General features: G+C 34.1%; 1 protein-coding gene across 7 annotated transcripts in view; it reads right to left on the reverse strand.

Moving 5' to 3' along the window:
* PIK3C2G (phosphatidylinositol-4-phosphate 3-kinase catalytic subunit type 2 gamma) overlaps nt 1–24,240 on the reverse strand; it is a 360,629-nt gene that overhangs the window by 291,333 nt on the left and 45,056 nt on the right. For all 7 annotated transcript variants that reach the window (XM_060166784.1, XM_060166785.1, XM_060166781.1 and 4 more), the window contains 2 exons: nt 6,587–6,689; nt 2,087–2,157 (listed from right to left, as the gene is read on the reverse strand). In XM_060166784.1, coding sequence (XP_060022767.1) covers nt 2,087–2,157; nt 6,587–6,689 — 174 coding nt within the window. The remainder of the gene's footprint in view (nt 1–2,086; nt 2,158–6,586; nt 6,690–24,240) is intronic.

Raw genomic sequence — 24,240 nt, forward strand, 5'->3', positions numbered from 1 at the left:
AGGCACCACTGAGGATCGCAACAGCCCTCGCAGCTACTGCAGATCCCCCCCCACAGTGCTTACCGAGGACCACACGGTTCTCGATGCTGTGGACCCCAGTGACCTGAGCTGAGGAGACATCGTGACCCCCCCCCCCACCCCCGACCTGGCGTTGTCTCACAACCCTGCACTTGGTGCCCGTCACCACTAGGCCCAGGGTCACAGCACGTTCCAGTTGGCCCTCGCCTGTAGGTGAAGGTCTTTCTGTACTGAAGCCAGCCCATAAAGTCTGGAAGAGGTGACTGCTTCTTCCTGTATACAGACAGCTTTGCAAGGCTACAAGATCACAATGAATCAGGGAAATATGACACCACCAAAAGAATACAGTAAATTTCCAGCAACTGACCCCAAAGAAATGGAGATACAAGAATTGTCTGACAAACAATTCAAAATGATTGTCCTAAAGATGCTCAGAGGACCACAAGAGAACACAGAAAAAGAATTTAATGCACTTAGCATAACAATACAAGAACAGAATGAGAAATTCAACAAAGAGGTAGAAAACATAAGAAAGAACCAAACAGAAATCTTTGCGCTAAAGAATACAATGACTGAGCTGAAGAATTTGATAGACTAGACCAAGCAGAAGACTCAGTAAACTCAAAGACAGATTTCTTGAAATTACCCAATTGGAAGAACAACAAAAAGAAGAAAAAGAATGAAGAAATGTCTGTCAACTATACTTCAATAAAAAAATACAGTAAAAAAAGAAAAGTGAGCGAATAAATCCTATGGGACTCACAGCCTCCTTTTGTCTCTCTGTGCACTAGGTAGCAGCCACCTACAAGTCACGGCCCTCCACAGAACAGTTCAAAACAGGTCTCTGATTCCCAGGGATTCCCCAATTTTTAAAGAGTTTGTCAGGTTTGATGCCTCTCTCTGCATTTGTTGTTGTGGTAGTTGTTGATTTATAAATTTATTTTGGAATACAGCCTTTGTTTAATATGCCATTTTGATGGGGACCTATCTGATGCATGTAATTAGCAATACAGTAAAAATTTGGATTAAATTATATCAAAAGTCCTCTTAAGTTTTACCCATTCTATGATTTTATGGTACGAGGCTGAATACTGGGGGGGAGGGGGGGGAGAAAGACACAAAAAAGGGAAAAAAAAAATGGAAAGATACGATAGTTTAATGAAAGAATGTGGCCTTTGCAAATTGCAGACAGCCCTGATTTGAATCCTAACAAACTGAGCAGCGGACCCTAGGCAAGTTATTTACCCTTCCAGAACTTCAGTTTCCTTGATTCTGAAGTAAGATAATATGTATTGTTATGGGGTTGTGGGGAAAATTAGATGAGACAATATATACAAAATGTATTAGAACTCCAGGAAGTGATAACTATTATTAATAGTCACTAAAAACAATTTAAACCCATTCTTCTATCAGGCTGTGCTTTAGAGATTTATGACATACCTCCCACACTCCCTTTTTTGCTCATTCAACGCAGAACAACTTTAATTCCAGATAAAGGCAGCCTGTAGCACTGATATCTTCTCCCAGGTTAGCTTCCTGATAGGTTTGTTCTTTCAAATAATACATGCATATGTTGAGATATCAGACTCAATTAGGATATGTTCATTTGCTGTCACTTGAGTTTTCCAATTTGAAGTCACACTCCTCTGTTTATAATGTACCAATTATTTTCAGGGTGTTCCAGAAAGGAATTTAAAGCAGGATATGGTGACTTTCAAACTATGGGAATTCAGTTATACAAAGAGCTTAGTGACACATGCACAATCAAATTTACAAAATGAATGAGGAAAAAAATCCTTGAAAATGTAATAACCGGTAGCAGAGATATTTTTAAATGAATGTTAGATTGTTCTGGAAGGTGTTAGCAGCTCTTCAGATATATCTGAATAGCTGTGAAGAATAGATAATTATTAACAGAATTTGCCAAAGGGAGATATTTATTAAAAGTACAATAGCTTCCACAGTACTAGTGAAAGGACAGTTATTACAATCGACTGAAAAATATTGTGATTTGGCACTTGAGAACTCAGTCAGAAAGTAGTCTTGGAACAGGAATAAAATGTCTTACCTGGATACTTTCCAAATAGGCATAACTTCTAGAAGTTGGTTCAGATAAAACTGACTGTGGTCATCTTCATGCTGTAAACAGCAGAATATATTAATATTTATAGAGCGAATAGGAACGAATACCAGATAAAAATAGGTCCATAACTTCCTGCTGTCATTTTATTCACCTCTTTTGATAACTCTCATTTATCATTTTAATACTTTGTTTTAAAGACCTTATAAGACTCTCCTCAACTGTATAAGCATTCTTTTCAAAAGTAAAACAGAAAGCTGAGCTTTGGTTGAGGATAAACCCCAATAAACCCCAAGGATAGTTGAAAAACATCCTGCTATCACCAAGGTCAAACATTAATTTCTCCCAGCAGGAAGGCAGTTTTTCAGACACCAGTTCTCCCACATACGTGCACATTTTCTTTACATTTAGGCCACAAATCCGTGGCAGTATAAGACTTGACAGCTTGCCAGATTGGCCGGCAGACACAGAATGGACTCCTCCTTTTTTCAGATTTTCCATACCTTGCCACCAAAACGTCAGCATAAGAGAACCTTCCATCTCATGAACATTCAATTATGCTGATGAAAGACAACTACTGATAGATGTAAGTTCCAGGAGTTATCAGATGGCACTGTATTTTTCTCCCAAGATGAGCAGGAACTACTCATCTTAAAATATGAGTCCTCTGGTCCACATGGATGCATGCACACACACATACACACACACACACACACACACACACACACACACACACACACATGTCATAACTGCTTGATTAGCTCTTCTGGAATGGGCATCCATGAAAACCCTATGCAAGTCTGCAGAAAATGCAAATATACTCCATCATAATTGCACTTTTTCACCGCACAGTGATGTTAAGTTTGACAGCTGAATGAGTCCCTCCATGCCTGGGGTGCATGTAATCCTGTATGTCAGTACACACACAATGTATTTTTAAAGCTGCCTATTAGAATTTCTGACAGAAAACATAAGAAGGAAAACCTTTACATGGCTTAAGGTCAAAGGTAAATTAATTTTTATATTGGGTTGTATTGTGAGAAAGAAGAAGGAAACTAAGTAACATGGAAAGAATAAGGTTATTGTTATAATACCTTGAGTGCATGCTATGAAAAAAGAATGCTTTGTAGAAATGCTAAGGAGCTTGAAAACATGAGGCTTACTCAGTAGGAATTTACCTCTAGAGTCAATGGCTGATGAAATCTGAAAGTATCATAGTGGTTAAGACAAATTTTTCTGCAGTAGAGAAAGCAAAACTTTAGGCATGGAGAGGACAGTGAAAGGGAAGGGAAAATAGAGAGTGAAAACCAGAGCCAGAATAGAGGTAGTAAGATTTGAAGTGTAGTATTTGGCATTTGCCTTATTTCAGAAGTTAAAACCAAAGCAGCATATAAATAATATGACTTATTTGAATCTGTCTGAATAGCATAATCATATTCATTTAAAAACCACTTTACTTGGCTTCCAGAGATACCTTTGGGGGAGGGGGAATTGTCCATTGTCATACAGTGACTTAACAAGAAAAAAATTTTATCTAAAGGATGTCAAAGAGTTGGAGGAAAGTTTGAGCAGTTGTCCGTGGAATATATTGTGCAATTTATTTTTCTCCAAAAGTGAGGGCAATACCTTTGTCTTAAGAAAAACATAAAGGTATTTTTTTCCTTTTTTTCATACAGAAATCTATTGCTGTAAATATTTTGTGAATGTTTTCTTGAACTAGAAAGAAATCTTAATTTTATGATTAATGTCTACAATGTTGGCAATACTTTTGATCAAACTTGAAAGGAAGAAAAAACTTTTAAAAAGTGTCAGCCATTCACATCACTTCTAATCAAGACAGGAGTTTAAAAATTTTGAAATATAGGATGATTTCTAAAGACTGTCAATGTGTTTTATGAATAATCTCATGGAACATGAATTAAATCACTATATATCAGTGTAATAGAAGTGAGTTTAAAATAGAAAAGCCATCTAAGATGAATTGAGCTTTGCAATGCCTTTTACAATTAGAATACTCTGAAATATCTACTGAAAGTTGATGGTGTCAATAAATTTAATAGAATGATAGCTATCATTATATTCCTAATATTATATAAAAAGAATATTATCAAGCCAATTTTATGTTGTTTTACTAGAAAGAAAATTTAGTTATTCATAAATGTTTAGCTTACAGCTGAAATTATGAAAATCATAGATAATTTTGACATTATTTTAAATAATAAGAGAGAAGACCATTCACCATTCCCTTACCATAGATACATAAAAGAAAAAAAATCATTGGTCATTTATTTTAAATATAGCAATTCAGACCATGAAGAAGGGTCACAAATGATAAACTTTCTCAGTTATATTAAATTAATCAGCATACTATGTCTATTCCTGAAAGAATATTTTATAAAACAAGGCAATTATTATTATTATTTTTTATTTTCTTCAAATACAAGGTTTTCAATTGAAATTATAATCTAATCTACTCAATGGGTATTAAAAGTTTACAACAAAAAGTGTGATGCATCAGATTGCAACATATACATCATTTTGACATAACACACCAATGTCTATGCTCCTCAATATTTTCAATATCATAAGTAAATTTTTGAAATTTTCAGTGTCTTAACTAACATTAATAAAGTTTTACAGTTTTTAATAGTAAAAGACTAAAATATCATATAGTCTAACATCCTATTGTTTTTGCTTTAGGGCTGTTATGAATTGATACATGTAAAGCCCTAATAACAGTGCCTGGCACCTAATATATACTTAATGTGGTTAGTTATCATTGAATACCTATCATGGCCCAGACTTTGGGGTATGTGGATAAAGCTGTGGAAAACAAAACAACACCAAAAAAACATAAAGGTAGAATTTTGACTAATTGCTCTGAAACCACATCTAAAACTTTTGAGTGTAGCCCATAAGTTCTAAGTGTTTTTGTAATATAAATTGGTAGCATAAGGTATGTGAAGACTCACTGACTGGGCTCAAATCCAAGGTCCTCTACTTACCAGCTCCATGAATGTGACCTGAGGAAAGTCATGAGCACGCTGGGATTTTGTGTCCTTATTTATTTATTTTTTTTGCTGTACGTGGGCCTCTCACTGTTGTGGCCTCTCCCGTTGTGGAGCACGGGCTCCGGACGGGCAGGCTCAGTGGCCTTGGCTCACGGGCCCAGCCGCTCCGTGGCATGTGGGATCTTCCCGGACTGGGGCACGAACCCGCATCCCCTGCATCGGCAGCCGGACTCTCAACCACTGCGCCACCAGGGAAGCCCTAGTGTCCTTATTTTTAATAATATTTGACATGTGGAATTGTTGTAAAGAGTAAATATGATAGAAATATTTAAGTTTCAGATGTAAAATATATGCTGGATACATATTACATCAAAGTAGTAGAATAAACCTTAATTTACATGAAACTGAAATATGTGATTTGTGAATTACTACCAATGTGGTAGTTTCTTTTTTCTTTAACAATATACAACTTCTAAACGAGTAGAAATTTGAATTATACATTTTCTCTCCCACCCCCCATTGAAATGAAACATGATAATTTCAGCCTTTTCATCAACACTGAGGACAATTTGAAGACTCTTAGATTTATTAATACTGAGGGTATTAGTTGTACTTTATAATGTTTCTTTGTGGAGAGTTCAGATGCATGGCCCTGGAGCTGTCAACACTGGCTGAGCTGGGTACCAATTCCAAAAGACATTTCTAAACAACTCTCTTTTGGCCTCATTATGTTATGTTCCACATAGATATATTGCAACCTAATGCACCACCTGACACTTTTTATGATGAAGCACCTCAGACTAGAAAAAAAAAGTCATGCACTGTAAGTCTGTTATCTGATGTAAATGACAGGGTGATGGGATTTTTGCCTAAAGCAGGTAATTGGAAGATTCTATAGATAAAAACTGCTAAAATATCAAAGTTTACTGCATACTGTGGAATTTGGGTTTGAAGTAACTCAAGACACCACACAGGGAATAAAATTTATATCTAACACCATGAAACTGTCATTAAAGCACAGTAATCCCTTTCTAAGTAGTTTTATTATATATATTATGAATATTAATCTGTCCTGATTTAAACTGTGTTGACACCACCGTAGTCTTCAGATAGAACAAGAGTTGTGTTATTTTTCTTCCTTCCATGGTTTCCCCTTTACTTTTTCTATTCCATTCATTTCCGGGTGGATTCATGGATAGTATGAATAAGATAACATTAATAAGTTACTCATAAATGATTTTTCAAGAGACTAGTAGATTTATCATACCGAGGTTGCAGTAGTGTGTTCATGTAATTGCTTCAGTCCAAATTGTTAACAGACATAAAGATAAATATTATGTTTCAGTAAATATACTCAAATAAATATGTATTCATTAAACATATTTTAATCACAAAATGGCAACAATCCATAAGGATGGGAATATTGTCCTTAAAGTAATACATTTGCTAATTGAAACCAAAGCTAAGAAAGTCTTACCTTTCGAGATAACTTTCCTGGAGATTCCCTATTTTTCTGTAGATTAAGTTGAATAACAGATTTATTTTTCTGAAATATTCTGTGGCTTCCCAAATAGTGATCACTGAAAGAGAAAAAAAAAATACAGTTACTTCCTCCTATAATTTCCCCAAGTATATGTTCTCCTCCCTGACTTCATTTGCTTTTATTTTTGAAACTTAGTCTGGTTAAAAGTTTTATATCTATCCCTAGTTTTATTTATATCTATCTACCTACCTATCTATCTACTATCTATCTATCTATCTACCTATCTATCATCTATCTAATATGTATATATACGTATATATCTCCTCATATTTTAAAAAATATTTTATTTATTTATTTATTATTTATGTATTTTGGCTGCACCGGGTCTTAACTGCGGCATGCGGGATCTTTAGTGGCAGCATGTGACTTCTTAGTTGCAGCATGTGGACTCTTAGTTGTGGCATGCATGCGGGATCTAGTTTCCCAACCAGGGATCAAACCCCGGGCCCCTGCATTGGGAGCTCGGAGTCCTACGCACTGGACCACCAGGGAGATCCTTCCTCATATTGTTTTAAATGACAAGATATTACACGTATTTTCAAATGCATTACGTTAGAAGATGACTAGACACATTTAGAATAGACATAATAAAGAATACTTATCATATTCGAAGTTACTTTCACCCAGCCATCACAAAGCTGAGGACAACATGCTTCTGGGAGGTCTAAGTGATGTCACAAAGTGTTTGTGGGGACCACTGTATTAAGGAAGCAGAGCTGTGTGGTAGAAATCTCATTGGCTTTAGAGACAGATTTACTAGCTTTGTGACCTTAGGCCAATTAAACTGTCTGAAACTCAGTATTTTCCTTTTTAGAGTTGGGATATTAATGTCTACGTCAAAGGTTTGACAAGCAGATTAAACAAAAAATATCCTTACACATTTCAGAAATTTCTAATGGTGTAATTATATTTTCCCTCTCCCTCCCTCCCTCCCTCCCTTCCTTCCTCTCTCTGTAAATATTTCCTAATCACAAATTAAATGATGAGCAGAATGAATTACTGATTCACCACAGTGTTTGGAATACAATCTGATTCCACTTCTTTTAAATGAAAGGCTTTTATTATATGATCTCCTTTATAGATTTAAATTTTGATATTTATAGTGACTTAGTCATTAAAAAGGATGAATTATGTTAATGTAGCACATAACATAATGTAGAATTATGTTAAATACATGAAAGATTTCAGGAGGAAAAAAACACTCATTAAAAATTTGGGGCCCTTCAGGTGATGTATTCATTTATCTGGAAAACCCATTAGATGTTTGGGACCACCTATTTCTAACAATGTCCGACAGATTGAGCATTACTCTGTTGATATCTACTATATTCTCTGTAAATGTTATTTTGACAACTGCTATTTTTTAAGAAAATCCAACACCTATCCATTTTGGTGAGTGTTAGTGTTCACAGCATGTGTTCCCCCTTCTATTCCCATTCCTCCCATTAGTCTAAACTAGATTCCTGTTCCATTGCTATCATAGGGCTCTTATATTGTTCCTTGAGTTATTTCTACTGTGAGTCCAGACATAAGACATGGCCAGTGTATTCCCTGAGTTTCTGGAATCATTGATTCCTGCCTTCCTCCAAGGGCCATTCTCATATTCTATCACGTATACTCAGGTTCCTCTCGTTTCATTTCCCCCAACTCTAATTCTTCTTTCCACACTTAGAATTCTGTTTTCCTCTTCCTATTCTGGGAACCAGTTGAAGAGCAGTGACCCACCTTGCTCTCAAAGCTTCCTTTTTTTCAATGTGTTGAAGTCTGGACTCTGGACCCCAGTACAGTGAATTCAGCCTCAGATATGGCTACTGCTTTCCTGAACTACCTTATTTTACCCACCTGTATGTATGTCCCTTAGTAGGCTTACCAGATAAAATAGATGTCCAATAGATATGAATTTCAGATAACAATGAATAAATATTTTTAGTATAAATACATTTTGTATAATATTCGATCCATACTTATACTAAGAAAAATTGGAATTTTTGAAATTCAAATTTAACTGAACATTCTATATTTTTATTTGCTAAATCTGTCAATTCAACTCCCTTCTAAAAGTAGGTCCTAGTTCTTCCCTTATCTTTGCCTCACTCTGTATTTGTGGGTGTGTGGCAGGGGTAGGGTCTGGGTAATTATCAGATTTTGGGTAATTAACAGACTTTGGAAGGAATATTTCCTCTATAAATTTTCTTTTTTTGTTTTAAGTTACATTATAGGAATATAGTCTAAGAGAAAACATTTGAATTGTACTAAATTGTGCAAAACAAAAAGGTTTAAAAATTATTTCCCTTTTTCCAAAATAAGTTACCAAGAGTTTATTGCACTTTTTTTATAGGCTGACATAAATGGCCAACCACATACATTTATGTTAAAAATGAGATCAATTTTATTTTAGCTGTGTCTCTAACCTTAGATAAACTTCTTTTAACTTATTTTCTGAGACTTTGCTTCCTAATCAGAAAATTTAAAGTACTCCATTCATAGCAATACCATCTGCTATGTTATTATAGGTTTGTATTAACCATATTTGTTTTTAAATTCTTTTCCTTCATTTTTTGGTATTATTTGAGTCCTGAGTCTCTTTTTTCTCTATCTTTACAGGCTTAGGAGACATAATTAATTTTAATCTTCTACTGGCTACCTAATTTTTTTCTAGTAAAACATATCTTAAATCTTTTCCGTTGCAACCTCAATCATTATTTATATCACACTCTCAAATAAATCTTAGAGCTTAATATGACTTTAATTCGGTTCTCTTTCATTATGCTACAATTGCCCAAGTAGAAATCATTTCAAATTTTTTCCAGATTCTTTTATAATTTACCTGATGAAATCGAGAAAAGTAGTAGATCAGTTGATCCAAAAAGTTATTAGATATGAGAATTATAAAAAAGACATATCTTAATATACTTTACTTTTAAACTAAAAATAGTTAAATAGCCTGTCAATAAGCAAAGTTTTGTTGCTAGAATAAAGAAAGCTGTTGATATAGGATGAAGGGTCTGTTGATTACAGTTTTGTGCCTTTCTGTCGTAAACCAAACCTATAAGTAATTATCTTTAATTTCCAGCTCCAGCTTCTTTAATGAGGAACATATACTTGAAGTTGAGGAACAACCTGAATGGAGAATTGGTTTAGATTCCTATGATTATTCTAATCTCTTGAAGTTGTTTCTTCCACACTTGATTCAGCAGTAGTAGTTTTTAATGATCTATCTGGAATGCATTTGTTGAGTAAAGAGGGATATACAGCTCCAATTTTAGACATTTTTTCAACATAATAACAATTTGCCCGAACATCCCTAATTAATGAGGACATCTTTTCATCTCTGACTTACTATATTTATCACATGAACAATTTTCATAAATATCTGTTTCTGGACAACTTTATTCCTTTCCAATAGTTTTGCTTCCTTTAACTTTCTTATCCTAATGTGGTGTCTAGGATGCTTGGCACACTGTTGAATAGTAGTAATGAAAATAGACATCCTTCTCTTTTTCTTGACTTTATAGAGAATGCATAGAATGATGAACAAATACGATATTTACTGTGTCCCTAGTACATACTTTTATTGTCTGTTTTGTTAATGATTTTTTTAAATTATGAATAAGCTTCAGATTTTATTTAATGAGTTTTCTGTATCTACTGGATACATCATATTGAGAAGATCATTGTTTTCCTTGAATATGTTAATATATTAATTGTATCAGTAGATTTTTCCAAGGTATAAGTATAATTATCTTTACATTCTTGGGTAGATGCATCCACTGGTAGATTTAATTTGCAATTTTTAAAGTTTCTTTTTTCTACATAGAAAAATTTAGATTGGCCTATAATCTTAATGTTTTGTGTTTAATCTTTGTTTTAGGCATTACAATTAAACTAGCCTTGTAAACTGCATACACCTTTTTCTCAGTCCTGGAACAGTTCATATAATTGAGAATTATCCATTCCCTCAAAGTTTGGTGCAATTTGCCTAAAACTTCATTTTCTGCTCCCCACTGCTCTTTGTTGTATTTCATATTTATACTTCTTGAGCTAATTTTGAAATTCATGATTCCTTAGGAAGTTGTCTATTTTTTTACAAAGCTGTCAAACAGATGTCCCAAGTCCCTTCTATTTTAAATATCTTTTGACATTTACCTGGGATCTCTACAATCCGTTTGCAGTCGTTTTTTCCTTTGTGCGCTATCACTCTTTCTTGTTTTACCAGAAGGTTTTTTATTAATATTTTTTCCTGTCATTTCATGAGAATTTTGGTGGGCTGGTGGGTGTATTTGCATTTTCAGTCTAATGTATTAATCCAGTTCTGAAGATATATAATTATCGTTTTAATTATGGGAATAATTTTGCATGACGAGAGAGCTCAAAAACTGGAAAGGAAGGGCTTTTCTGGTCTAACTCTCTCATTTTTCAAGTAAGGACACTGGGTTCAACCAAATAAGACCAGAGATTAGAACATAAATATTTGGAGTAAATATAGCGTACTTGAAGTTTACTTATAGATTCAAGCATTCCTGTTATAATGTGATGCACGTGTTTCTTCTTGTAAAAGGGGGGATTGAGGTGTTCTGCAAATTGTGGACTAAAAATAAAAGATCTCATGGGAAAATAGGGCTGGAAGAGACCACTCAAATCAATACAGGTCTCTAAGCAGAGTGTGTGCGCTTGTGTGCACACACACACACACCCCTTAGTACAAAAAGACACATCTAATTTCAAAAATGTAAAGACATACTATAGTAAATAACAGACCTGGCTTTTAAAAATGTCTTTAGCTTGGTGGACGAGGATATAAGAAAGGTTTTTGATGCTGCTGAATATAGAGATGAGGGCAAAATGCACAAAAATTGTGGAGAATTCTTCAGTAAACATTTTCAAGACAGAGCCTGAGACCAAGTTGAGAAAAAAAATGCATGTTGGGTGAATGGTCACTGGTCACTGGTATACTACTGTCGCCCTCAGCAGCTTCATGTGTACTTTGCATTCAGCCACTGTTACTTAGTGGAGCAAAACATTCATATGCCAGAAAAATTTACCAGTATGAAGGTGACTACTCTGAATAAACTAATTCATGTTACAGAATTATGTCATATTGCAGAAGAATTTGTACTTGGTACATCTTTTTTTGGGATATCATGTTTAAAATACTAAACAGTCCTTTTTGTGTGTGTTAGCAATAACAAAAACTATTACTGTGGTATGTCCCTTAAGATTAAGTCTCTGATGTTATTGAAAGGACTACAGATCCTCCAATAACCCTCACACTTTCTAAGAGCTGGAAACTACTGTTCACCACTTTACCATAACTCTGTTTGGCAAGACCACCATTTTGATTAATTTGTCTTTGATGATCGAGGGCTACACTATTCAATATTGTAACTCTTAGACACTTGGCTACTGAGCACTTGCAGTGTGGCTATCTGAATTAAGATGTGCTGTAAGCGTAAAATACACACTGAATTTTGAAGACTTAGCATAAAAAAGGAATAGAAAACATCTCAATATGTTTTTAATTCTGATTACATGGTTAAATGATAATGTGTTTGGTATATTGAGCTAAATAAAATATTACATTAGGGAATTCCCTGTCGGTCCAGTGGTTAGGACTCAGTGCTTTCACTGGCAAGGGTGCAGGTTCAGTCCCTGGTCTGGGAACTAAGATCCCACAGGCCAGGTGGCATGGCCAAAAGAAACAGAAAAATTACATTGAAATTTATTTCCACCTGTTTCTTTTTATTTATTTTTTTAATGTGGCTAGTAGAAAACTCAGTTATGTGGCCCACATTATATTTCTGTTAGACAATGTTGATCTACAGAAAATGAAAGAGAAGAGAGAAAAAGAAAATAAAGCATTAAAGAATAGAAAGAAAGGTGGTAGGTAGAATTTAGTTAGTAAATGGGATAAGGAAAATTAAATTTCTGTTCGAGGACTCTAGGTATTGGAAAAATATGGGAAGAAAGACTACCACATCAAAAGAAGGAGAATTGAAAAATATTAAAAATATTGCTGCTAAGGTGGGTAATGTGGAGAGCAGAGTTCGAGCACTAAGAGAACTGGCCGCAGTAGGTATTACTATGCTTATAATGTTAACATTGGTATTTTCTATCTCAGATTATACAAACCAGGTGTTTTTCTCAATCTGGTAACATTTCAAATATGGGTGCTTAGTAGTTTTATTTAATAATAATGTAAAAAACTTCAACTGTTAAATGAACTCAATCTCTATGATACAATCAAAAGTTTAGTTTTTTCTTCATATATACTCGTAAATAAAAATTCTGCACATCCATTTATTTATTCTCTCAACAAATATTTGATTCCAGCTATGTGCTTGTTGCTATCTTAGGAACTGTTTTCTGAATATAACTGTCATTTAAGATGAACACCAAAAGGCTGAATCCTTGTACATAATTACTCCTATTTCCTATTCATAAGTAGCTCATATTATTTTAAAGTTTATCACATGAGCAGTTTATACATGGAAATATGTATATATTAAGAGATTAATAATATTAACACCAAAAAACCACGTGCAGATACTTTAAATTTGTCCTATAGGCAAAAAAGACATCCTAAATAATGTCCAACCTATGAATACTGATTCAGCCTAAGAACTCCTTGAAAACTTACATTTATCAACATTACTCTTTCATCAGGATGAATATATATTCTTATTTTATAGGATCACTAGATCTAAATTTTCTCCATTCTGATGTATAGGAAGTAGTCACAGAGATGTTTTGTGAAATATTACAGTCATAGGTAGAAAAAAGTATTTTAATTTTATCTTACAAATATTGAGAGTCAGGATTGCTGACAGCTATTAAATGTTTCTTTAAGAAAACTCAGTAATTAAGCTGACTTTTAATACTTTGGTTGACTAAGAAATGTAAGCTGAGTACGACAAGACATTAAAATATTAATAATACAATAGTACTCCACAGAGCACTTTTCAGGTACTTATTTATGCACACACACATGAACACACACATGCACACCCACACATTCCTTTGGTATTTGCCACTTAAAAATTTCTATGATGTTATATTGATATCTACCATATCTTTAGTTCCAGTGAGCTTTGTAACTAGTGGAAATGTCCTGGATTTTATGCTTAAAGTGGTATTTATTGCTGGCTCAGCATAGATAAATATCAGTGATATGTTGTTTTCCTCAACCATTGCTCCTCTCATTTATAGTTATTTTGCTTTCAGGGGAACCTTGAGTAAGAAAGTTAAACTTCATGACTTGGAGAGACAAGCATAGGGGAAATTCTAAAACTATAACTCACAGCCATGGGGTGGTTAGTTGAGGAGGGTCATGGTTTTGAACAGAGGCCTTCGATGGAGCATAAATGGATACCAACAGCAACTACTCAAGGGAAAACTGGACATAAAAGATCTTGCCCCATTTTTTTTAATTCCCTCCAGCCTGTAAAAAGGCAACTATCCCTAGTGCTTCTTCAGTTGAATATGGCTGTATTCCTTTACGTATATAGTATACATACTTTTTTAAATTCAAAAATAAAATGAAATTGAACATATTTCAAGGGATTTTTTTTTAATCTAGAGGAAAAGTTTTATAACAACTTCCAATTTTACAGTGCCTCCTCTATTAAGCTATGTATGCATAAAAGAAAAGTAGGGCTTCCCTGGTGGCGCAGTGGTTAAGAATCCGCCTGCCAGTGCAGGGAACACGGATTTGAGCCCTGGTCCAGGAAGATCTCACATGCTGCGGAGCAGCTAAGCCCATGCGCCACAACTACTGAGCCTGTGCTTTAGAGCCCGTGAGCTACAACTACTGAAGCCTGGCACCTAGAGCCCAAGCTCTGCAACAAGAGAAGCCACTGCAATGAGAAGCCACGCACCGCAACGAAGAGTAGCCCCCACTCGCCACAACTAGAGAAAGCCCGTGTGCAGCGTCAAAGACCCAACGCAGCCAAAAAAAAAAAAAGAAGAAAAGTAACAACAGTCTATATAAATGAAGTTAATTAAGACAGAGGGTCAGGACTTCCCCGGTAGCGCAGTGTTTAAGAATCCACTTGCTTAATGGGGACAATGGTTTGATTCCTGGTCCGGGAAGATCCCACATGCCACGGAGCAACTAAGACCATGAGCCACAACTACTGAGCCCGTGTGCTACCACTACTGAAGCCTGTGTGCCTAGAGCCTGTGCTCCAAAACAAGAGAAGCCACCACAATGAGCAGCCCATTGACCGCAATGAAGAGTAGCCCCTGCTCGCTGCAACTAGAGAAAGACCACACGCAGCAATGAAGACCCAACACAGGCGCAAAAAAAAAAAAAAAAAGAGGGTCAATAAGAAAGAAACACAGCAGTGAAACTGGAACTTTGTATCTTTTGCAAAAATATATACTGAGCTCCAGGGAGATTTTTTTGGAGTTATTTTATGTAAAATTTGTAATATAGTCACCAACTTGGGAGATCAAAAATATGGATTTTATTCCATTTCAAGTTTCATTATTTTTCACACAAATGTCCAGAGAAGAAACATTCTGTGGATTTTCCTAATACAAAACATTCAAGAACTAAGATTAAAATAGCATATGTAAGCCTTATTAAAGTGATATTGGCTAATTTGAAATATTATGTAATTCAGATATTCTTAGCTAATAATTTCTTTACCTTGTTTAAGATAAATAGAGCACTAGGCTATTTAAACCTCAATTAATTCAAAATTAGGGGGATTAATAATTCTTAGCTTTTAGAAATAAACAAGACTTGAGTAAGCAAAAATAACTTGATAGATGCATGTTGGCTTTTACAGTTTTAGGTATAATAAAATTAAATTATATACCTGCATTTTGTTCTGATTTGCCTTGTCTTCATGAAAAAATCATGCAATAGCTTTGTGACTGTTTTCATCAAGTCTGTTGGTTAATGATGCTTGCACAATCACAAAGCTTTAAAAAAAGCATGGAGCTGAAATATGCTATAATTTTTACAGTTTCTTTCAATAATAAACATCTTTATTTAGTGTAAGCTCTTTGGGGAATTGCTTTCAAATGAAGATATGTATAGAGTATTCACATACTAGGACATTTGTTCTAGTACAGTTACTGGCTAGAACCAAATGCAAGTTTGTATATATTACTATTATTAATTTTTAGTTAACTATTTATTAAAGATAGCAACCAAAGTTAATTTTAAAGTGTTAGGAAGAGTACTTTGAAGGAGATCCAAAACTAAACTGAAGTAACTCAAGATACTCTTAATGAATGATTTATTAACAGAACATGTTTTCATTATTGTGTGTGAGAGCTCTCAAAGTGATGATATTCCTTCCTATACTCTGACATGGTTCTGTGATTTTTATAAGAAGAAAGCAAAGTTATGTAAAAGAGAAACACACCTTAATCTATTTATTTGCTCAAAGTAGATCTAAAAAGTTATAACAGATTAGATTATAATATTGTAATTCTTAGCTGTTCTGAATGTGCTGAAACTAATCAATTTGTTCCAGTTTGCTAAATGAAATCCTTAATTTCATTGAGAATAAAAAGACTCATTCCATACCACCCCAGGAATATATGTAACTGAGTTTTTTTTTTTTTTTTTCCGGTAAGCGGGCCTCTCACTGTTGTGGCCTCTCCCATTGTGGAGCACAGGCTCCGGACGCTCAGGCTCAGTGGCCATGGCTCACAGTTCCCAGCTGCTCCATGGCATGTGGGATCCTCCCGGACTGGGGCACGAACCAGTGTCCCCTTCATCGGCAGGCGGACTCTCAACCACTGCGTCACCAGGGAAGCCCTGTAACTGAGTTTTTACTGCTAATGAGTATAATCTATTACCTTAAACTTTATAAAATATTACCTAGCCTTTTCCTCACTGGTACTTAATAGTCTGACTTTTACTTTGAATAAAAGACAATTCCAATTTATAATCTAGTGTTTAAAGAATAAATTAATACTAATTAGAATGAGATTAGCTAAAACATTTTTTAACCTAGAAGTTTTCTTAAGATGATTAAAAAATTCTGATTAGATTTAATTTTTGAAGAGGATTTTCTTACTCTAGTCAAAGAAATTCAACATTTTCTCTCCTAGGAGAGGTCAGGAAAGAGAAAAGGGACTCCAGAGTAGAAAACCAGATCAGACTAATCAATGCTGGTGGTGAATCAAGAGGTAGATACTGTTTCTTAATTTAGATTTAAGAATATATATGACAGTTTCAAAGTAAGATTTTTAATTACCATAGGTTTTCTTTTTCTTTTCTTTTACATTTTTTAGTACTTGACAAGAGTCAATTAAATAATAAAAGTTTTCTTTTGTCTTGTTTAAGTCAAGGATGTAAAACGTGGCCATAACTGTAAGCAATAGGCCCAAGCAGAATTTTTAAGAAGGATTATTTACTTTCTCCTTATGCGGCTTACTATTGACAATGCAGTCATGATTTATTCAACTATAGCTTTTAGGTACAGTACATTTTATTTATTCTGCAGTACAGAAGCTGGTAAGGAAAATTGTTTTTAAGTTGAATTAAAAAGTAAGACTTATAGCAAGATTTTTGAGAAAAGAAATAAATCACATAGATTAGGAGTAAGAAACAGAAAAACCTGCACTCCTAGAAAATATCAGGCTCTTAGATAATAAAGGATAAAATTATGAAGTAGCATTATATTTCATATATTATAAATATATGAGTCTAGGAGAAGGTACAACTACTCTTACTCTCTGGAAAGAAAGCAGACACAGGAACACTCTAGGAAACAGTCTTTCTGTCCCTAGGTCTTTATATCTGTGCTGCATCTCATGGAAAAGACAGGAAGTTATAGTCTCTATCCTCAGGTCTGCCACTGCATAAGCCTGAGGGGTTCTGTCTACTCAATAAGGTCATGAGAACTGGGGAAATGGGATTACCAAGGACACTACGACCGTGGTAGTTAACTTGGGGTCTAAAACCAGGAATGTAATGGAAGATGCTAATATTTTTTATTATTTCTCAGTTTAATTTATTCTGATTTGCTGATTCGGTATCCGTGCTTCATATTGCTCACAACTTTGTTTTAAGCTGCCAACAGCCAGTGATGAAACTGATAAAGTTCTAATGCTTTCATTTACTCTTTGCTTATAATTTAAAAACCCTGTTTGTAAAGCAGTTTTTGAGGAGAAGACTGATACTTAATGAAACTCTTTTTTATGGTAATTGAAGTACCTAATAAGACTAGCATGATATCCAGGTATAAGAGGTCAGGAACTTTCTCATTTAGAGAAGAGTTATGGAGATGTGTTATTAGAGTGAGTTACTAGATTTATAAAAGCGTTTAACCGGGAGAGGGAGTGCCAGAGCAAGAGGCAGAGTGAGAATGGAATATTTTAATTGACAGAAAGAGTTTGTCATACTAGATTAAAATGAGTATTTAATGAGCTGTAAAAATAATACAGTTGACCTTTAAAAAGAGGAATTTTGGCTTGCTAGGAAAGTTATCTTTCTTAATTTTTAAATATGCTACGAAGTATAACATCTTATTTCATTGATTAAATTCAATATTTGTGCAAGGTACTGGTTTTAAAAAAATGTGTAAATTTTTTTTTCATTGAGTCAAAATTCTTAGGTCACTAATATCCCTGGTCTCTAATATCTTGCTACTTGAAATGTGAACCATGGACCATGAGCATGAGCATCACCCAGAAGTCTGTTAGAAATGCAGTCTCCTCCCCATCCCAGACCAAGTGAGTCAGAGTCTGTTTTTTAACAAGATCCTCAGGTGATTCATATACAAATTAAAGTTTGAGAACAGTTTTAACATATCAATATAAATATAGATTTATGTGTAATTTGTGTCTGTCTATCCTCCTGTTTATTTACATTCCCCCCCTTTCCAGGATTTTATTTACTACTTGACTAACCCTGGTTAAGACAGATGAATTCAATAAAATAGCAAAATATGACTTAAGGAGGAAATTAAAAAATAGAGAATCACAAAACTACTGCTAGCAAAGTAGTGAAAAAGTATCCTGACCATTGACATTTAATTTTGATGATGAAAGGTTTTAGCTACTTCCTCAAAACTTGGTTAGTTCAAGTAGTTACTTTTTTTGTGACTATTTTAACAGACTGATACACCTTCTGGAAGAAACCAAGGAGCTTAAATTTTAAGGATTTGCCCTTATCTAATCCAAAGTAGTTGAGAAACTGCAAAAGTAGAAACTAAATATAATTTATCATTATCTTCATAAAACAGGTTAAGGAACATGGTTCTGATAACATAAGGAGAGTTTAAAATGAAAAATCTTTCTACATCATTCTACAACAGTAATAGTGGGGTTTTTTTTTGGAGGGGGAATACTTATCCATTTTTTAGTTTATTATATTTTAACAACCATATATTTTTAATTGATTTAGAACTATGATTCACAGGAGCTCATATATATATATCCATATATATATATCCATATATATATATAATATATATATCCATATATAATCCATATATATATAATCCATATATAATGAAAGGACTAGTAGAGGCTTAATAAAATTTTACACTTGTAATTAAAGATTACTAAAATATAATCCTACAGCTTATTTTTACAGTAGAAAAATATATTAAAAATGCGGTTTTTAAGAGGAAAAGAATTTGAAGTTAAAGGAGGTTAACTCATTTTGCCAAATCAACGGTGTTAGAGAGTAGTGTTACAAATAGTGGGAAGGATTTGTTTTCATATTCTTCATTTGCTTAAACAGTCTCAAGATACCAAAAAGAAAATCAATTTTTACCTAATCAGAAATTTGGAAATGACAGAAAGTCCATCTTCTGTGATTATGATTTAACATTATTTTAGTCAAAGCATTTCTAAACACTTCCTGATTAAAAGTTTTAAAAAATTTTATACACGTCAGAAAATGAGTGTTCTGTAAGTTATGTACCTTTTCCTTGAGTTTGACCTAAACGCTGTATGTTGAATTATAAGCTCAATATATGTTGTGTTTATTGCACAATATATGTTCATTATTCTTAATGAAGCGTTATCCTGTAATTTTTGTTTTCAAGTGGCCCTTTATCATGAAAGGAGGCTTTGTAATAGAGTGGAAAGTCAGATAAACCTGTGCCATCCTGACTTTGCTGCTTCCAATTTTATGACCTTTAGCAAGTCATTTAATTTCTTTTTAGCCTCAGTTTTCCCATATGCAAAATGGGAATAATTATGCCTTTCTCTTATGAGAATGGGTGGTATTACATGTGAAAATTCTAGCCCAGGGCTTCCCTGGTGGCGCAGTGGTTGAGAGTTGGCCTGCCGATGCAGGGGACGCGGGTTCGTGCCCCGGTCCGGGAAGATCCCACATGCCGCGGAGCGGCTGGGCCCGTGAACCATGGCCGCTGAGCCTGCGCGTCCGGAGCCTGTGCTCCGCAACGGGAGAGGCCGCAACAGTGAGAGGCCTGCGGACCACAAAAAAAAAAAAAAAAAGAAAAAAAAAAGAAAATTCTAGCCCATACGAGGCTTTTAATAAGTAAAATCAATTTTCTTATTGTTTTTATTGTTATAATATTATTTTCATTTCTATGCAACTTGCTTAAGCATTCCTGCTTTTATCAGAGATCCAGTTTTCCAAATGCCTCGTTATCTTTCTGGTTGTTAAGATTAAAAAAAAATTATATTTGTTTGAACTCCTGCTGATCTTTCAGGGAAGGAAAGTTCCTCCTTCAGGGCACTGCTAACCTCTTCATCTGTCTTTTTGATCCCATCTTCTCTCAACTCCTCACCATTGATATATTCTCTGCCTTCAATACTTCCCTCTCCATTGGTTCTTTCCCTTCAGCTTATGAATATTTTCAAATCTCTCTTATCCACATTCCCCAAATCTCCAGACTGATTCTCCTCAGCATCTAAAGCCCCATTTTTCTCCAGGCTTTTATCACCACACATTACTTCTGAGAGAGTAGTCTGCTTATGTGTTTCTGTTTAGCACCTTCCATTCTCCTTAGCTCATTGCAATCTTGCTGTTTTCTCCTCCGTTTTAGTAAACTTGTTCTTATTTGAATCACCAACTCATTTTGTAATTGCCATATTTAATGATGATTTTTCAATCCTCATTTGATTTATTTTCAGTATTTGATACTATTTACTAGTACTTGAAACTTTCTCTTCCCTTCTTGTGAAAGGCACGTTTTCCAAGGTGTCCTGCAACTTAAATTGCTTTTTTCCAATTTCCTTTTTCTGCTCCTCCTCCTCCTTCCATCTTTTATATGTTAATGTTCTCAGGATCCTTTCTTTTGTCATTTTCCCTACGAGACTGCATCTGTCTCTAAGACTTCCATTCCTTCTTAGAGCTAACAGTTCCTTAACCCACACCAGATTTCCTAAAATCTGGGCTATTTTCTCAATAACAGATGACCCTTGGCACTCACATACTCAATGTGTTTCAGACTTGATTAATTATTTTATAACCTCAAACTTCCATTTCTCTGATAACTATCATCATTACTGAACTCACAGCAAAACTAGTCATCATCTTCTACTCCCTCCAGGCAATCCCACTGTCAACTAAAGAATGTTGCTCACCATATGGCTCTACAAGGATTGAGTCATTAGCCACTGCAGTTGCTGACCTCCACACCGTGCTAAGAGTTCAGGGCAGAGATCAGAAATGAGGCATTCTGTGCTCTGGAAAAACTGGCAGAGCTTGCTTTCAGATAGTTAGATATTTTCAGGAGAAAAGTTTATGATTCCAGTTTCTTGCATCTTTCCATACTTAGGAATGCACGAAAATCATTAACTAGGATATCTGTGCCTCCTGACTAGCAGTAACCTTCTACTGAGATGTGTTTGATTGCATGTACCCCTTCTCCAAAATCACATATAAGCTGATGTCTCCACCGTAACTCTTCAGAGCAGTTTCTCAGAGATAGCTGAGAGGCTATAGTCCTCACCAAGTCCCCCATAAACATTGTAACGCACAGCTTTCACGTTGCACTTTTTTATTTCCGTTGACATCACATAGTTGCCAAGTTCCATTAATTCCACTGTTTTAATAATACTCCAGGGATTTAATAGTTCCTGTTTAGCCCCAGTGTTGCTACTTTAGCTCAAGCTCTGTCACCTTTCATATGTTCAGTTATGTTCTCCTAACTCGAGTTTTTAACTCTTTTTAAGCATACATTACTGTTCATATGATCACTTAAATGCTTCTCCCATCCTCCAAAATAATTTATTTCCTTAATCTCTTGATAGCAAAAAAAGACATGTTTATTGTAGACATTTTGTAAGTAAAAAAAGAAATGAATGAATATTATCTGTATTGTAGTTCTTTTTCAAGGAGTGGCTACTCGAACATTTTAGTGTATAGGATTTCATTTAGTGTATAGGATTACATTTTCATGTATAAGATTTCTATTTCTTTTCCAAATAGTAATATACTTATTTTAACAAATATTAATATATTAAAATGTGGTTTGAAAATATATCTTGTCACCCTTAAAAACAATGATACATGCTTTCATATCAAGATATATGATATTGTATTTTTATTAATTTATAAATTCTATGGCATATTATAATGAAATTATGTTCACAATTTTACCACTATTTTTGAGTACTATTGGAGAGTTAGTTTTTTTCTTAGTATTAGAAATTATGCTATGGTGAATGTAGAATTTTGTATTTAAGTCTTTTTGTATAATTATGATTGTTGCTTAGAAATATTTGTAGAAGCAGAATTGCTGAAACACATATATGTTTTCGACACATTTCTATAGACTTCTGATACATTTTTGACAAAATTCCCTTTAGAGAATGCTATATCAGTTTAAATTCCTAGCAGCTGTTTGGATTTTGTCCATTTTCCCACTGAATTTCATCATAATAAATATTTTAACAATTTGATAGGCAAAGATGGCATCTCATTGTTTTAACTGCATGTTTGTCGTTAAACTCTTTGAGTAATTTCTTGTCCACTGAATTGCTATTCACGTTCTTAGCCTGTTTTTTTATCTTGATAATTATTATTTTTTAATTTATGCACATTTTATATGTTCTAAAGCTATTAACATTTAAGCTATTAAGTACTTATTTCTTTCCTCAGTATTTACAGTTTAAATACATATTGGTCATTGACTTTCCTTTGCACCATTTCCTTATTCTTGCTGTTAATCCATCTCTCTTTGATCTACAGGTAGTTGGTGTATAATAAAACTAATACTGCACTCACAATAGGGCATTGTAATAACTGATGACATGGCTTTATGAATTCCTTAGCCAAGGAAAAAGGCAAGGATTATATCTAAATCGTCTTTGTATTCTCAGTGATAAACCAAATCCCTTGCACACGTGTGCACTTAGTAGGTGTTGAATTGGACTGTTATAATCCCTGCACAACTGTATGTAATTTCCACCCCATGCTCCAGCATGAAGAACCATTTGCTATTTTCTGAATCCTGCTCACGGGATTTTTAGTATTGTTTTATAGTTAAGAGCCAAGGTTATGCAGGCAGCCAAACCTGGGTTTGAGTTCAGGCTTGACCCTACCAGCTTCCTAGTTGTGTCACCTTGAACAAAGCCTCAGGTTGCCCATTTGTAAAATGGGTTATTATAGTGTCTGTATCATTGATATATTGTAAGACTTAGATGTTTACCCAATTTGAGACTAGGAAATAATTAGCACTTAATAAGTGACAACTATTATTATTATTATCATTGCAATCAAAGTTAGTTGGGTACTTCAGATGAAGTGTAGTACTGTAACTGTTAGAGTTTAAATTATTACTTATTGCATTATTAACTTATTACATGTTACCCGTGTTCCCTCTACAGAAAAATATGAACAGATTATCCAAGTCTTTAAGGACATATTTTTAAGACAAATTACATAGAAATAAATGAAAAAAAAACTGAATGAAATATATATTCCTTTAGATATTAGAAAGAATAGTAATGAATATTCTGCTTATTCATATGTATCAATACTGATAAACTATTACTCTTAAAAAGTAAGCAAATTCCAGTTATGTACATATCCTTCAATTTCCATTAGATAATAACTGACTGTAATTAATGTACACTAATACTTGGCAACTTTCCTAACTTAATAAACCCACATAAATTTTAATAAAAATAAATGAGTGTGAAAACATTTCAGAAATCTATTTATACTATATCTATTTATTTATTATATTTATTTATTATAAATCTATTTATACTAATCTATTCAGAAATCTGTTTATACTAACAAGAAAAAAAGAGTGAAATGATTTTGTTGTAACTGGGAACACAAAAAGGAGAAAATCAGTCTTAAATGTCACTCATAGTTAACATTACACAATAAAAGAAAATTACCGACAAGATATTTTCAAGCACATTCATAATGGAATAACAATGACAGTAACAATGGATGTCTCAAAAGAAATACATTTTTACTTTCATAAGACTGTTGTCAATCTTTAGGTACTTGTAGAAACACAAAGAGGAAATGTAAATACCAGGAGAGAAATATGCAATAGCAGGAGAGAAATATTTCCTTTCTTAAAGTTGTATTATATTTTCAAAGTTGGTCTTTAAGGAATTTTGGGACAAGAGTTATTGTGGTACACTAAGTAAGTTTTCTATCAAATAAATATTTGCAGTTG

This window comes from Lagenorhynchus albirostris, chromosome 11 (assembly GCF_949774975.1).
Source record: "Lagenorhynchus albirostris chromosome 11, mLagAlb1.1, whole genome shotgun sequence".
NCBI lineage: Eukaryota > Metazoa > Chordata > Mammalia > Artiodactyla > Delphinidae > Lagenorhynchus > Lagenorhynchus albirostris.